This window comes from Musa acuminata, chromosome BXJ1-7 (assembly GCF_036884655.1).
Source record: "Musa acuminata AAA Group cultivar baxijiao chromosome BXJ1-7, Cavendish_Baxijiao_AAA, whole genome shotgun sequence".
Taxonomy (NCBI): domain Eukaryota; kingdom Viridiplantae; phylum Streptophyta; class Magnoliopsida; order Zingiberales; family Musaceae; genus Musa; species Musa acuminata.
The window spans coordinates 443,664-460,000 of NC_088333.1; the positions used below are offsets into that span (position 1 = coordinate 443,664).

General features: G+C 38.4%; 2 protein-coding genes across 4 annotated transcripts in view; both read right to left on the reverse strand.

The window, feature by feature from the left end:
- Positions 1–490: 490 nt before the first annotated feature.
- Positions 491–1,905, reverse strand: LOC135679801 (probable UDP-arabinopyranose mutase 1). Its single transcript, XM_065193782.1, has 4 exons — positions 1,606–1,905; positions 1,281–1,531; positions 1,034–1,202; positions 491–805 (listed from the first exon to the last, which is right to left on the reverse strand). The coding sequence occupies exons 1-4, from the start codon at positions 1,903–1,905 to the stop codon at positions 491–493; spliced, it is 1,035 nt and encodes a 344-aa protein (XP_065049854.1).
- Positions 1,906–7,608: 5,703 nt separating this feature from the next.
- The window catches only part of LOC135678065 (serine/threonine-protein kinase 1-like), an 18,831-nt gene continuing 10,102 nt past the window's right edge, over positions 7,609–16,337 (reverse strand). The window contains exons 9-18 of one of the 3 annotated variants that reach the window (XM_065190394.1): positions 16,319–16,337; positions 13,538–13,593; positions 13,226–13,307; positions 12,858–12,980; positions 12,650–12,776; positions 11,432–11,585; positions 8,594–8,828; positions 8,254–8,454; positions 8,074–8,159; positions 7,609–7,960 (exon numbers count right to left, since the gene is read on the reverse strand). The exon at positions 16,319–16,337 is cut by the window's right edge and continues 17 nt beyond it. In XM_065190394.1, the coding sequence (XP_065046466.1) occupies positions 7,861–7,960; positions 8,074–8,159; positions 8,254–8,454; positions 8,594–8,828; positions 11,432–11,585; positions 12,650–12,776; positions 12,858–12,980; positions 13,226–13,307; positions 13,538–13,593; positions 16,319–16,337 (1,183 nt within the window). In that variant the 3' untranslated portion in view covers positions 7,609–7,860. Of the gene's footprint in view, positions 7,961–8,073; positions 8,160–8,253; positions 8,455–8,593; positions 8,829–11,431; positions 11,586–12,649; positions 12,789–12,857; positions 12,981–13,225; positions 13,308–13,537; positions 13,594–16,318 lie in introns of all 3 variants that reach the window. The other 2 variants (XM_065190393.1, XM_065190392.1) reach the window with 2 other exon arrangements.

The following is a 16,337-nucleotide window of genomic DNA, read 5'->3' on the forward strand; positions in this document are numbered from 1 at the left end:
TGGTTCTGTCTGAGATTGGATAACTTAGATAAGACACCAATATGCTCATGCAAAAGTACTGATGCCATGCACGTTGTGCGGTCGTCGTGAGTTGATTCCCCCCGACAGACAATCCATCCTGTCGGTTCAGGACGAAACAACTCCCTCGTTAGATCCCTCGGAGGACCGAGAAGATCATCGGTCATTTTTTTCTGTCACCCATCAGCATGCGTGCAGCTTCAGACGCCACACAACGATGCACGTCTTGACTCGAAACGGTTCCTTTTGATCAGTAAAATAGTTTAGCAGATGGGTCTTCACGATGATGGAAGAACACAGACACCATGCCCAGGATCAACAAATGCAGGACACAAAACCAGGGTGCCACGAAGACGATGAACTCATTATTATTATTATTATTGTAAAGATTAAGGTAATGAGATTCAAGAAAACAAATGGTAGATATAATTGCGGACATCGATCGGTTGTTCTTGGCGGGGCCATTGGGCACTTAGGCAGCTGGTTTCGGGGGGTTGAACTCGTCCCAAGCCTCGATCCATGTGACCATCGCGTCTGCAAGCCTGATGAAGTAAGGGTCGATGCTGGCGAGGTTTTCCTTGACGAGCTTGGCCAGTTCAAGGTAGCACTGCTGTGCTGTGGTGCACTCCTTGGGAAGGACCACCGACTGGAAGAAGGGAATGAGCTCCTCTTGCCAGAAGAGGCCGTTGAACTCCTTTTTCAGGTTCACGAATGGGTCGCTGGCCTTACTGTGCCAGATGTAGGGCAGTCCCGTCTTGACCCCCAATCCCAAGTGATCGCACACTACCTGCACGTCAAAGTCGGTGCAAGTCATTCCACTTAGACGGGACCGATCGATGTGATCGGAATAACAAAACATCAAACTAGTCGAATTTATCTCTGGATAAATAGAGATTCATGTAATGCTTTTAATATTTTTTTAATTCAAAAATCTTTGTTGTATGTAAACTTATTGTTTAAACAAAAATTAAAGATTGATCATATATACATATATATATTGAATAGAAATGCCGACCTTGCTCAACCATCCAGCCAACATGTCGTCGTAACGCTTGAAGGGCTGGCCGTCACCCAAAAGTCCAAAGTACATCGCAGCGCCGATGAGTTCACGGTCGAACGCCAGGTTCATGCCGCACATGGGGTACAACGTCCCCTTGGGAATCGTGATCACCGCATCCACGTACCTGACATGAAAAGCCAGAGGATTTAGCCACTCCGGTACTCCTCCTCTGAGACCGCCCCCGCCCGGCGAGCGAGTTTACCTGGTGCTCCTCTCACGAGGCTTGACGAGCTGCGTGGGAGCGTCGTAGTCGGGAATGTTGAGCCACAGGCCATGCGAAACCGCCGTCGGAACACCACTGCGCATGCTGAAAGGGTACCCACGAACGAAGTCTGCTCCTTCGCGGTAGGGGTCGTATAGGGTGTTGAAGAAGAAGGGAGTGGATGGGGTGATGAGATTCTGGATGTGCTGTTCCACCGCGTCGATCTCCTTCCCGGAGGGATCCTTAGCAACCTGTTTGAGAACATCCAAGACTCCTGCTTAGAACCATTGCGACCCCACGAGAGGGTGGGGGAGAAGGGGCTCACGAAGCAGTCGTCGTCGATGGTGTAGATGTACTTCTTCTTGGAGATCAAGAAGCCGAAGCAGCGGCAGGCGGACTCCTTGTAGGAGATGCAGGAGGCCTTGGGGCCGAGGATGCGGTTGATGTCGTCCCGGTTGTAGAGATCGTAGTCGAACCCCTCCGGCACCTTGATCGTCTTGCTCGGGTCCCCGTCCTGAACGATGATGAGGTGGTACGGCTGGAAGAAGGGCCGCCATGACTCCAGGAAATCCAAGGTCCGTATCGTCGGGATCACGATGTCCACCTCATCCTTCATCAATGCCATTTCTCCCACTCTTCTTCCCTCGCCACCGCCATCCGTTGTCTATAAATAGACAGACTTTGTAATTTAGTCATGCAGATTTGAATACCGCCCCCCCAAACAACAACAACTTCTCTCGATTCAGGAGGAAGTTGATTTCAGGAAGACTTTTGATTGTGGAGTACGTGAGATATTCTATCATCCCCCTTTCGGATTCCTCGACGTTCCCAACTTCCAATTTAACATACATACATACATCAGGTAGTAGGAACCCAAGGGAACAAATCTTTTACCTCATCTTCTGAATCGATGCATGAGGCGACGGGTGTTTTCGGATCACATCCACTCAGGAGGCTGAACCTAAATCCAATATACAAACACAGGATCCAAATATGGATTTGCATTCCACAATTATGACATGCGGATCGGATCCCATAACCCCAAATGTCTAGATTACCATATGAATGGAAATGATTTGACGCAAACGTGTCCAAACGCCTTGAGTCAAAGGAATTCAAAATAATCACATTAATCTCTTAATTTTCCAATCAATCAAAATTTTCAGACTCATTGCCTATTAATTCTGAGTTCGGTGTTGCCATATTTATAAGATATATTGTTTACCATCAGAAATCCCAGTGAGTTCAGAATCCAATATATTCTTAAAAATTTAATTTAAATTTTTCTTGATCGAGTTTCTATCTAGACATAAAAGAAATAAAATGCTTTGCATGCGACGTATTCACGAAATAATATATTAATAAATTAAAATTTAGATGATATAAAATATTTTGACAATCAATCCTCGTCTGTCAATTGAACACCACAAGGGTGATGACATGAATAAAAGGGCCAAGTCATCCCCTCCCACTAGGCGATGATGTGGGGGAGGTTATGATCTATTGGCTCTCATGGACAATAGTCCATGAGAGGTTATTCGGACCGATCCTATCCTATGGACTGCAATTCATGAGAGATCATTCGGGCCTATCCTCCATTTGTCGGCCTCCGTAGACAACAGTTCACAGGAGATCGTTTAGGCTTGTCGCCCCCATGGATAAAACATCAAAGGGTAGGGCATTGATGCTATTACCGATGATTCCCTCAACTGGTCAAGTATAAAAGCTGACCCCCGATGTTAGTCTAAGGGTCAGACCTCTTTTCTAAAACCTCTCATACTCTTGACAATCTCCAAAAACTAACTTGAACGTTAGAGTGATCGAGTCGGGAAACTCCCCTCGACGTTGACCTTCTTATGGAAACCCACTAAAGAGATTGAACACCAGCTCAACCAGATCTCAAAACCACCTCGGGTAGGTCGGGATTACATGAAGACCACCTCACCCGTATTAAGGCTCTCACGAGGGTTCCTCCTCTATATTTTCGAGTCCAAACCGAATCGGACTAACTCAATCATCGATGGTAAATCCTCTCAACACCACCAGGTATCTCAATGAATTACAGTGATACTTTTATTTCTTATTTTATTAATGGTCATCGGGATACTATAGCTTTAGCACAAATCTTAGACCAAGTGAACTGTAATTAGGTAATCAGGATTGATCTCCCATTATACTACTCCTTGTGATGACGATAGACTTGTATGGACAACCGACCTCAAGGGGCAATCATCAACTAACACAGCCCATAGGTTTTTGTTGAGCTCTGAATCCAACAGCAGAAGTCATGGACTAACCTCTGGTGACTTCCATTGATTCCCAGGGTGTATGTATTCTGTTGGAATCTCCTTCCTAGGAAACCATCTTATACGGAGAGACTTGCAAGATTTAGCATTTGTAAAACCCATGTCTGCTACCTGTGTGGAGAGTTCTCGGATGAGTTAGACCCTTTTTTTTATTTATTTTTGGCTATCCTTTTGCTATCAGAATTTGAGAGTGCATTGAAAGGAAGCTTGATGTCACATTTCATAATAAAGCTGAGTAGCATTTAGGGGCTTGGCTGGGTGTTCCTTCCTGATGTCAATTGTCTAAGAGTTGAAATGCTTGCGATCAAAGATGGACCGAAACTCCACTTTACGAGAGGGGATCCATAACATTATCGTTGAATCTTATGTTGAGATCTGTAGCGAAACTTCATGTCGTGGAAGTGGAGTCTGTATGATTTGGTCTAGAGCGGATATGTGAGATCGTCAAACGTGGCTTCCTGGCCGGAGCGAGTTGGTACCTGATCGGGTCGGTCCGAGGGAGATCAGTTCGATCCGTGGGAGGTTGGGTCGCGGTGCATTTTGCAACGCTCTTTCCTTCTGCATCGAGTTCCAGCCTCCTGCACACAAGTCGAGGTTAGGAGTGGATTTCCTGACTCAATCCATCCGAAGGAAGTCAATAGGGAGAAGTGATGACAATATTGGGTGTTCAAAGTTCGACCTCTAGCACTAGCACATAGGTCGGCTTTTATACCCACAATCGGAGGTCGTCGTACGCGTTGGTTAATGGCTACCGACGTCTCAAGCGGTTGGCTCATACGCCCAGCGTAGGCACTGATTGACTTGCCCGATCTTATATCGTGTGGCATCACTTCACGCTTCCCGAGCTACTCTGTACCGTTCGATGTCATCTTATACAACCTCGGGTGGTATGGGCCCAATCGATAGGCAATGCAGATGCAGGTGACTATCTCATACGGGTCTGAGGTGTTTCATCAAAGCGGTGCATCACGTCAGCACCGAAGCACCATGTTGGCTCCGACATGGCGGTTGATTGTAGTTGTGGGGATGATACCAAAATATGTCTTATCATTCTTTCCCCTCCGAAAGGGGCATGTGTCGGGTTCCTCATGGAGGTGCTTGAGGCACGGCTGGACACTTTCTCTGGTTGGGCCAGTAATCCCACTAGGTGCATGGGTTCTCCTGTCATGGTCCCTCTTCGGGCCGGGGGGGGGGGGGGGGGGGAGGAAGAGGAATCTTCGTTTCCTTTACATGTCACCGTGAGCCGCTCCTTCGATTGAGATTCTTAGTTTGTGTTGGAAAATCTGATTAGAGCATCAGATGCACAACGAAAAAATAGAAAATAAAAATCTAAATTTCTCAAAGAAAAATATTTTATCGTCGTGCAACGATTGATGCACAAAAAATATAAAACCGAAAAACTATATATATTATGTGAAATGTGTTACCTAAGGAGATCATATATCCCTGATAAATCTTAGATATGTAGAAAAGGGATAAAAAATGTCAATTGTCCTCTTCTCTAGTAGCGATCCACATGGCAGATGGCGTTGACGCTCCTCAAATCACAACATAATCTTCCTCTTCAAGCATACCGTAAAGGCTGCACCATGTCCAAGAAGAGGCCGACCCTTCTTACTGTCCACATGGTCCAAATTGGGGCTATCAATTGAGAGAGAGAGAGAGAGAGAGAGAGAGAGAGAGAGGAGAGGGAGGAGAATATGAGGGGCAGCTAAGAGGAGATTAGCCTATGTCATCTTTTGGCCCCTCCTATTTATAGAGTTTCCTGTCATTTAACCATAATAGATCCTACCATATTGGGCACTACATCTCTATCCAATTACCTAAGTCTCTTAGATTAATAAATCTCCATCCAATAATCTTTATTTATTATTATTGGGTCTTATCTAAAAGATTCAATAATTCATTAGCTAACTGGATATCTTATTGAATCCTAGATTTTGATGATGAAATCAATTGACAATGTTATAAACTAATGAATATTTAAGAAAAGTGATACAAGACTAACTTCGATCATAGAAAGGCAAATCGACTGAAGTAGGAGAATCATATGTTGGGCCGGAGTGGATCAAGTCAAAGATCTGGCATCGAGCCGGAAGTATCGGGATTTGTGCTAAGGTCGGATGTTGCGGGAGGTCAACATGTCGATGAATAAGGTAATACGCCAAAGGAAATCACAATACGCTGGGAGTTTGAATGAAGTATCAGATGAACTAATGATATGTCGGACAATATATGATTCATATTTATAATTATTTGCATTTTGATTGAAGTAGTTTAGAAGTCTAATTGAGTTAGTTTTTGGTGTAACCGCTAACTTAATTAGAGGCTCATTAGGTTTGAATTAGGGCTGAATTGAACTTATTAGAAGGCGAATTCAGTAACCTAAAGTTGGATCAAGTGATAATACCACCCAGACTAACGATAGTACTGCTAAGGTAGCTAGTGGTACCACCAATGCTCAGTTTGGTTGGCAGTGGTACCGCCCAACACTAGTGATAGTACCGTCAGTATCCCAAAAACCCGGAGATGAAATTTTTTGGCTTTATTTTTAAAGTTATTTGAGGCTTATAAATATCTCATTCGTTGTTGGTTGAGATAGTAAGAAAAGAACATAAAAAACTTGTGATTCTAAGTTTGTAAACTCTATTGAAAGTATTGAGTTTCTTCCTCCTTTGACTTCTAAGTCATTCTAAGAGAGGTGTGAGAATTACTTGTAAAAGAGAGTTAAAAAGGTTCTCTCCTTAGCCTAGAAAAATGAGAAAAGAGTTGTAACAATGATAATCGATATTCATCCGTTGAAAAGAAAATCGTTAGTGAAAGTCGATGAACTCGACGAAGGAAGAATTAGGAGTGAACGTAAGTTGCGAACCTTTATAAATCCTTTGTGCATTTCATTTTATGCTCATTCATTTTATTATTTAATTTAATTACTTATTACACTTACTCATATGCTATTGCTTACCGTCAGCACCTCTGGGCGACCTCTCTAGCCCGACCTCGGGGCACCTCGGGGAATTGGATTGCAAATTGGTTAACTATACAAATGGCATGCTGACTTGCTTTTTAGATGTTAGACACGAATTCATTTAGATCTTTTTTGAAAAAAAAAATCTATATTTGAAATACATAGCATGCAGAACATATGCAAAATCTTTGATTTGCCAGCGGTCTAAAGCATTATCAGCTCAAACTGTTGACTTAATTAGATTTTATAGCATTTTGTTTTTGTTCGATAATACTATCGAGGCTAACCATCGTGTAATTATCACGTGTCTTGCACGTGATCTAGATCTTCTTCTTGTCGCGTGTCGTGCACGTGAGTTGGGTCGCCTAATGATTTCATCGCACTTCACGTGACCTCCCTCTCGATCGAAAGGCGAAGCGGAGGGGAAGAGCAGCGGCATGAACTCCGGTGCAGAAGAATACCCTGTACGTAGTAGGTAAGTAGGAGGAGAAGAATATTGAGCGTCGCCTGGAATCTGTTCGACGGATTGCTTCAGAGGACGATTCGTTTTAGTGCTCAACTCAATCTCAAAATCTATACACCAAAACACAACCATCCAAGAAACATATCATTTATCATTAATGGATATAACAATTCAAATCAGATTGATCTTTTTGATTGATCAATAAAATTTAAATTATTTATTAAATCATCATTAAATAATAAGGCCATCAAGACTTGGGTCCTGAAGAAAGCTTAAAATATCTATGGGGCGCCTCTAGAAACGAGCAAGAAAACCAACAAAAATGGCAAGTAAAACCAAGATGAAATGGCAAATAAAGATGACAAGTACTTTTGATCACACTGTTACTGTGTGCACATCCATCCTTTACATAACTGATCAGGTAGTTGAAGTTAAATGACAAAAGGGTTATAGTGTACAAGCAGAATAAAAGAAATCTTGACAGCATTGCTTTAGCTGTCAAGATTTGCATGCTCATTTTTTGATCGAGCACCTTGACACATGACATGTTGTCACTATAACAAAAAAGAAATAAGAGATGAGGGGAGATGATTTTTAGCAATAAATATGATTAACAAAGACAATTCGGAGGGAAAAATGGATGGGCAAACATGACATGTTGACATAATTTATACTATTCTCGTTAAGGTGCAGCTCATTTCCAAAAGTTACTTCCAAAGAATGCACCTTTCCTAACATAAGCAGTTATTTACCAGTAACGACTATCGACCACTGCACTCACCCCTTCCTGCTTTTTAACTTGCTTTTTCCTCCTCTTTGCTGACTCGATCCTGAGGTCACTGTCTATAGCCTCAGAATTGTACGGAGCGTCTCACAAAGGTTTTGAATAGTCTGCTTTTCTTGTGCTGCTTGAAGCTCTTGGAGAGGCATATCCTCATAGCACCTGGAAACAATGTATTAATAACATGAGGCACAAAAAAAGGATAAAGAATGTCAACGATGGCAAAATTGTGGACAACAAAAGAAATAGTTTTTCAAAATTAAATATAGTCTTACCTTTTATGATAAGCTAAAGCCTGAGCTAGATTCATCAATGTTGGACTTGTAGTCAATCTCTGATGTACCCCTGGAGGAAGCTGGATCTACACCAACAGAGCAGCCGATTGTGAATTCCCAAACATCACAAAGGTAGACTAATAGTTTAATACAACATAGTACAAAATATGCTGGTGTTACCTCATTTTGCCCTTTGCGTCCTTTTTTAGATTGTCCATCACCACTGAAAAGTTCTTTCACTGCCTCCAAGGCAGCATGGCCACTTGATTCCTGCACGCTATCCCCCACTACATTCTCCGAAACAAGTGCAAGAGGAGATATGTCGGTTGCCTTAAGAAAAGGAATGGGTACTGTGTTGCCAGCAGCATAGATAGACCGGATCTGGGAAGTGAGCAAACAAATAAGTGGTGAAGGAATTGCTCCATTAGTAGTGAAAAGACAGAGATACTTTAATGCATGTTTACTTGAGAACAAAAAACAGTATTAGGAAGAGTACAAACTATCACTCGAGCTAAAGTACCTTATCTTGTACTGAAAAGGCTTTACGGCTAATACTTGCACTTTTCAAGGTGCTGCGCTTAGCTTTACTGGCAGGAATTGCAGCATTGTTGACTAAGCTGTGTTGCTCATCTGAATGTGCTATCTCCTCAGGAAAGCCAAATGACGGCGCCAACTGTTCCTGTATTGCCTGGGAATCAGGCTTCTCCTCCGTATCAGTCTTTTTGGCAACAAGCGTCCCACTCAAGTTTTCCACCCTGAGGGATGACCCAAGATATTTTGATTTCTGATGGTATCAGCAATATCCATAATCCAGAATATTCTAAAAAATATAAATGACAAAAGAAGCTTTCAAAGTAGTATAACATAAAGTGCATATAAAAGGTAATAGGACTTGATCACAATTTGACCAAAAACAAAAGGAATACGAAAAATGCAGCTCTCAATTAAATGCAGCCTGCAGCAGTTGAAGCAGGTACACTGAAGAACACTCTTAATTCTTACCTCTGATAATTACTGAGACAGTATCATGATTTCAATTTCCAAATTCAACCACGAAATTGCAACTTCACCATTAAGAAAAGAACACAAACGCCGCATCATAATGAACAGAGAATTGTAGGCAATTTTTTTAGATTGGCAATGGTATATGTAAATTATTTCCTTGAAAGAAAGAAGATGGTCATGGATCTTGCACATTTGTCAAGGAGACAAGAACAAATGCCAACCAAAGGGAGAACTTTAGACTTGTCTCAAGCAGAAACTTGTTTTCCATGAAACATTCAGAACCGCTGGAGCCAAAATACATTAAATGCTCAAAATACATATACACTAAGCAAACTGCGAACTACACTAAATGCACATAAATGGATTGACAACAGTCAAAAACCTACCTCTGAAGCAACAAATACAAGTATGGTGACATGGCTAATCTTAGAGTCGTAGGACAACACATAGCATGGACATGGAACACACACACACACACACACACACACATACACACACACACACATGCATTGACACGGTATGGTGAGACATACCGACAAATCGGTATGTACCACCTATACCAATCCCCCATCAGACCGATATGTAACGTGTATGCTAGGCGGTACACCACGGTACAGCGAACCTTGGTCTATTTTATAAATAACTAATAAGTTCATCTAATATCAATATTTAAAAATGTAAGGGTTAAGCATTGATCTAGTCATATACTAATTGGAAACCCACTAAAAATCTCCTGTATTTCTATGCTAGTGGCTACGCTATCATACACATAATATCAATATAATTAGTGGATACAACTTTCTTTTCTAGAACCACCATAATAAACTTTACAAACTGTACCATAGAATTCTCTAAATCAATATAAATCATACATAAATTTTTTTCTTGCTATATTTTTTCAATTAATCATCTTAATAAATAAATAACTTCTATTATTGATCTACCAAGCATAAAACCAAATTTATTTTAAAGATATTTAATTTATATTTTATCCTACTTTCATTTATCGTTTCCCAAAGTTTTTCCTAAGGTTTCACAGTGTGGCTCATAATTTTAATTCCCCTATAATTAGAATAGTTTTGAATATCACTCTTATTCTTGTTAATTAGTATTAAAAAAATTACTCCATTATCAGGCATCATTTTAAATCTTAGAATTTTATTGAATAAACTAGTTAACCAAAATTTTTTTTTTTTTGCTCCTAAACTCTTCCAAACCACAATAATGATACTATCAGGTCCCACACTCTTACATATTTTTATTTTTTAAGGCTTATTTTATGAAAAAATCTATGATTACTAAACCAAGCACCATGATCTATCTTTAAAACTAATTCATTTTTAGAATGTTCATTAAATAATTAATAAGCATAAGTTCCACATCTTTCCTTAGTTTCATTATCTAAATTCATTATCATTAATAAGGATTTGTTGATCTTCATCTTTAATACATCTAATATTACCTAACTCTTTGTACTTTCTTTCCCTGGTTTTAACAATTTGATGTATATCTTCTTCCCCATCCTTCGTACCTACCTTGTTATGAAATTATCATAAGCCTTATATCTTGTCGTACTTTAGCCTTGTTTTTGGATTGTATATACTTTCACATTTTTGCTTTTTTTATAATTTTGCTAATCTCTAAAGCATGATCCTTCAATAGTAATTGCTTTTTGATCTTCCTCATACCACCAACTCTCTCTTCAAGGCTACAAATTCTACTTTAGTTTCTCTAAGAATCTACTTTGTTAAGCCCCTAATCTTTTGGTCATCATAGTCCAAATAATATTAATATTATCACATCTGATTTTGAAACCGTCTCATTTTTCAACTTATGCTTAAAAATCCTTACATTATTATATGTAAAATTTCTCGTAATTTTCCCTGATCTCTTGCCCCAGCAAGAACTAAAATATGTATCCATCATATTGTGTTTATTAAGTTGTCACATTGATTTCAAGTTTAATTTTTGTTCAATAATGTAGAAACGCAATTAACTCTTCCCATGAACAATGGACATGTAACATTTTGCAGGCTTATTTCTTCACTGCTCTATTATCCTTGCCCGTTGTTCATGATCTGTAATCATACCCAACAAAGTTCTTTGACAAAACTATCCTTATATCAGTGCATTTATCTAATTAACATCACACCAATTCATCATTTATTTGTTAACATGTGAGCATTCACATTCACCGTTGAGTATGATGTCATAAGTGTACAATTGGAGCAAAAGTGAAGGAACATAACATAACAGCCTCACGTGCATGAAAAACATAAAACTTGGTATGTCTCTGCAACTTATACAGTAAAAGAAATAAGTGAATAGTTAAATTTACATATCTGCAACATACCAGAAATCTATGGGTCTGTCTCTCCTTGGATCATGAGTAAAAGAACTGATGTCACCAAGTCCAGAAATGAATTCTGGTTTCGTAGAGATAGGGGATTCAATAATTTCATCACTGACTCCAACTTCATGATGGACTATGATGGTACCAAATTCACCTACATAGAGAAGAGATGTCAGTGCAGAAGAATAAGAGTCTCATATGAACATGTTTATCTTGAAGAAAGAAAATTCCAAAAGTTTGAAGGACATGTCTAATGTATGCCTAACGGTGCAGATTAGATCAAAGATAAAACACCAGAACTTGAAATTTTAAACTAACTTCAAAGATTACTGAAATAACACTGTAGTTTAAGTACATCTTAATCAGAATTAGCCTTTGAAGCATAACCTGCCAACATAGATCAAGTATCCACTTGGGTGCAAACTGTTCAATGATTGGTTAATCAAGAGAAGTAAATGCTGAGATTAAACAATACTATTCAAACCATACCATGAAAAAGAACATTAACTAGTATTGCATGTTTATTTTTCGGATAATAAAGTTGAAAAAAGAAAAAATCATGGTACACAGTTGATGAGCTTTAGAAGATATGAGGTTGTTGACTGAACGTGATTAGGTTTAGGAGGTTTAGGAGATTGCTTGCTCAACAAATCATCAGATGTGATTGATTAGTCATACACAAGAAAGATATAACGATAGGCAGTCGAATAAATGAGGGTGCATCACTGGCATTGGATTTTAATGTGAGATCTGGAAGAGTCCCTCCCACCCAAACCTTAACCAATCTTAACCTTATTTTCTTCTAGGGAAAAATCTAAGATTTGACACAATCATATGGGAGAACTATAATTTTATCCAATTTGACCGACAAGATTAACTTTGGCATATAATGATCAGGATTCAGGAGTACCTAATGACAGTGTGTATCATATAGCCAAAGCTGAATACTTACTATTAGTAAAACCTTAATATTTCAGGACCATTTTCTTAAATTACCTGAGTAAACCCTGTTAAAACAATCGTGCGTTTTGGTTTCAACTCTAACTGCAGGTTCAGTTGCCACAAAAACAAAAAAAACTGCACAGTACTTAGAAGACAGATGTCACCATTGTTGCATGGGAAGAATTTAAGCCGCCACAAGTTGCAAATAGATGGCATATGGAAATTTGTTCTTTAATATGACCAAAAAATTTCTCTGGCAACGAAATGATTAATTACCTGTATCAGGTTCGGTGCTACGGCCTATTTCAGACTTCCCTAAAACACCATCCTCATTAAGTGGGTAACTCTTAGGCCTTGAAGGAACAGTATCTCCATAGTTTTCATTAATCTGTGTAGTTATTCCCTGCGCTACCTGCTATAATCATGAAGTTTGAACAAAAGCAAGAAAAGAAATTGAAACCAATTTCAGGTTAAGTGATCATACACTTTCACTTCCGGATTGCTGATTCTGTGTCTGTGCAGCCATTGCTGCCCTAATTTGCCTTGATTTTTTTATCTTAGGCAACATCTTTGAAGCTCCCCAATTACATTTTTCAATGAACTTGTGCTGTAGATAACAATAATAAAAAATATAGTGGGACCTCAAATTAATCATATGAACTGAACAATAAATTCTTAGATCAAATCCCGTTTATTGTAAAACAAGAAGCCAAATCTCAAAGAACATGGTTAAGCATGGTGTGCCAGTTAACCCATATTCTCCAGATCAGAAAACTACTTAAGTTTATATGCGCCAGGCATTTATCATGAAAATAAATATACTTTCTTGTTTGTCTTGATAATATTGGATACCTTCAACATCTCAGTTGCAGTAGGGCGTAACCGGGGATCTTTTGTCAAGCACTTGGCAATAAAATCATGGAAAAGAAGTGACCTACAAGAAAAGAACGGTCACATAAAGAACTCTCATATTAATAAAACTACTAGCTACAGAATCAACCGTAATAAGCAGGATGTAACCCTTTATTGTGAATACCATCAGTTCCTACTTTGCCAATCAATTCAAACTACCTACTGTTTGTATGCATGCAGCAAACTACTTGCAAATGTTCTTTTAAATGGACAGGTACATAAATAGAAGTTATTTCTATTAAAAAAACATACCATTTTTCTTTGTCCTCAAGCATTGGAGCAGGTTCACCGGAAATCATAAATAGCACCTATCCAGAAAGGGTAAATCAGAACACTCAACTTATTAATTTGAAAGAGAAGAATATGAAGAAGAATTAGAATGAAACAGCCCAGTAAAGATCAAGTGCAAGATTACTAAAGTTATGCATGCCTTTTTATGAAAAGACAGCAGATAGTTGCATTTTACATAATTGGATGAAGATTATTCCTGCTGCTGTCTATAATTTAATTTAAAGCAGAACCAGTGCATGTGCAAGATACTCGCATATCATATACAATTTATTATTTTACTAACTTCTCCTGTTAGACAAATATTGAAATTACAACTCTGTCAAAAAGGTTATCTTTTTGTATGATCTCCAAGCAAGTCCAAATTGATGGTTATCTTTTACGTTTTTCCATAGCTCTTTTGTTTTCTTAAAATAATTAAAAATGTTTGACATTACTTCTTTTTATGGGGATGCCCTATAATATTGTTATTTTCCTTTCCGAAAAACATTTGCTGATCAGAATATTGTCACGTTCAACTATTAAAGGGGGAACTCAACAGAAGATAAAAAAGAAAGTGGGACTGTTGAAGGATCATGAGTTTGGCAAAGCCATTCAGATGGTGAGAAGGCAGATCAACTTAGAAAGTTGTTCCTCCACTTCCACAAATTTATAGAAACATTAAGTATTATATATTGTAATATTAAAAGAAGAATAAAGCAACTAAAATATAATTATTTGGTCAAATTTCAAGTTTCTGATTTAAAAAAAAAACACACAACATGAGCAATAGAGTAGGACCTTGGTTGTGACTTTTCACTTAGATCTCTTGGGTAGAGGTCCTTAGCCCTTTTTTTATACTATAGCAAAAAGAAAAGGAGCTTTTTCTTGCTAAAAGGTGGGACAACAATTTCCAAGTTTTCCTTTGATCGTATAAGAGGCTAGCCCTCCATCACTTATGGCTCATCCATCCAACAAACTTGTTTATGTTTCTCTGTAGCAACATGATACTCCCTTGTTGGCTTTCTAGGTGTTTTCTTGGTCCCTACTGGCATTTTCATTTCGATTAGATTTCATGTCTACTTTTACTAATATGGACATAGCTTGAAATGACCTTCCAAAATGCTATGGCTGATCAATCTATTCCGTTGATTAGCTGAATCTAAACACAGTTGAGCCAACTCAATGATTTACAGGAAATTGGTGATTTGTATTTATTATTTAGATCTACTCACTAGAAACCAATTTGCCATTGTATAAAGCCACCTCGAGTATTTTTGGTTAAAGTTTCATGCTTCCACTCAAAGGAAAAAGTATTGTTCCAATGGGGCAATCACATCCGAGCCCTTATGAATGTTTAATATATCCTGTATAATGCTTCAAAACTTGCAAATATCCAACACATCCCTATAAATATCATATTCTTTCATAAGTGCACAATAGTCGATGCTTGTCCATAGATGTCCTATTACTAAGGTAAGGTTTGGTTGAGGTTAGAGTTTAACATGTCCTCATGCAAATCGACATATCTATCCTAACAGCCAACACTGGTCACTGTTCTACAGATATATCCATAATTCCACATGGGAGCATAAAAGTATCCCTGATCTTATCACCAAATGCAATCTTAGTCTCCTCTCATACCTCAACTTCCCATATCCTGAGGTCCACTCTCTTCCCAGCAAGAGCCTCCAATCCACAGGAATATATGTGATGCGTAAGGGACAAAATTTTCATTATAGCAGCTTAATCTAACATTAAAACATCTATCGGCTAGAAGGGTACTCTGGAAGTACGATAGTTATGAAATTTATTAAATTTAGAGTAATGTTAATGTATTTTTAACTTCATAAGGATTTCTATGATATTATAAGTGAGATAAGGGATACATAAAAAAAATTTATCCATTCTTAGAACACCAATATCTACACAAACTTTCTTCTCATCGTGATGATAGCAGATAAACGATATATTGTTTAAGCATGAGGCTGATTTTGTGGAAAGATTGATGATTCCTTAGCCATCGCATCTGAGACTCCCTGGCCTATACTCAATACATATGAAGTTATCATGTCATCATTTTTGTTGTTGTCAACACGAAGAAAATTGGAGAGGGCAATGATATTTGTGGCTCTGAACAAGCAACTATCATGTGAATCAAAAGTCTTTATTGAATAATGGCATTTTCCTTATCAGAGAAATAAATAATTAATAGTCCAAATAAAAAAGATGTTAGCATGTCAAAAGAACATCTCAGGCTATTTCTTGTTTTTCTATGTGCTTCTTGTGTATTAAGACATTTCATGACATTATAATGTATTAAAGCCAAACAAACAGCCAACATGAAAAACTACAATACCAGAATACTAACCAAACTAAGAGTCTGGCTAAGAGGTAGGATCCAAAAATTCATCCTTGATACACATGAAAAGCAACTCATTTGGTTAACTAAGCACGATATCTATTTCAATCTCTTCACTACCATATATTTAGGGATGAGAACTACTATATACACACATTATAAGCAAAAGTTTTACGTGCATTTGTTCTCTCCAGTTATATAGATGCATATTTATGGGTGCATGAAAGGTAAAAAAATCATGTATCAACAGAAATCGCAAGTTTCAACTAGAGAAAAGGCATATCCACTAAACTCAGTGAGAGTAGAACTTATGCAAGGACATGGAAGAAAAAAATGGAATGCAACAAATTATGACAAAAATACAAGAACTAATTCTTCAAAATGTATCACAGATATGTACTAACTCTCATTGGATGCACCGCA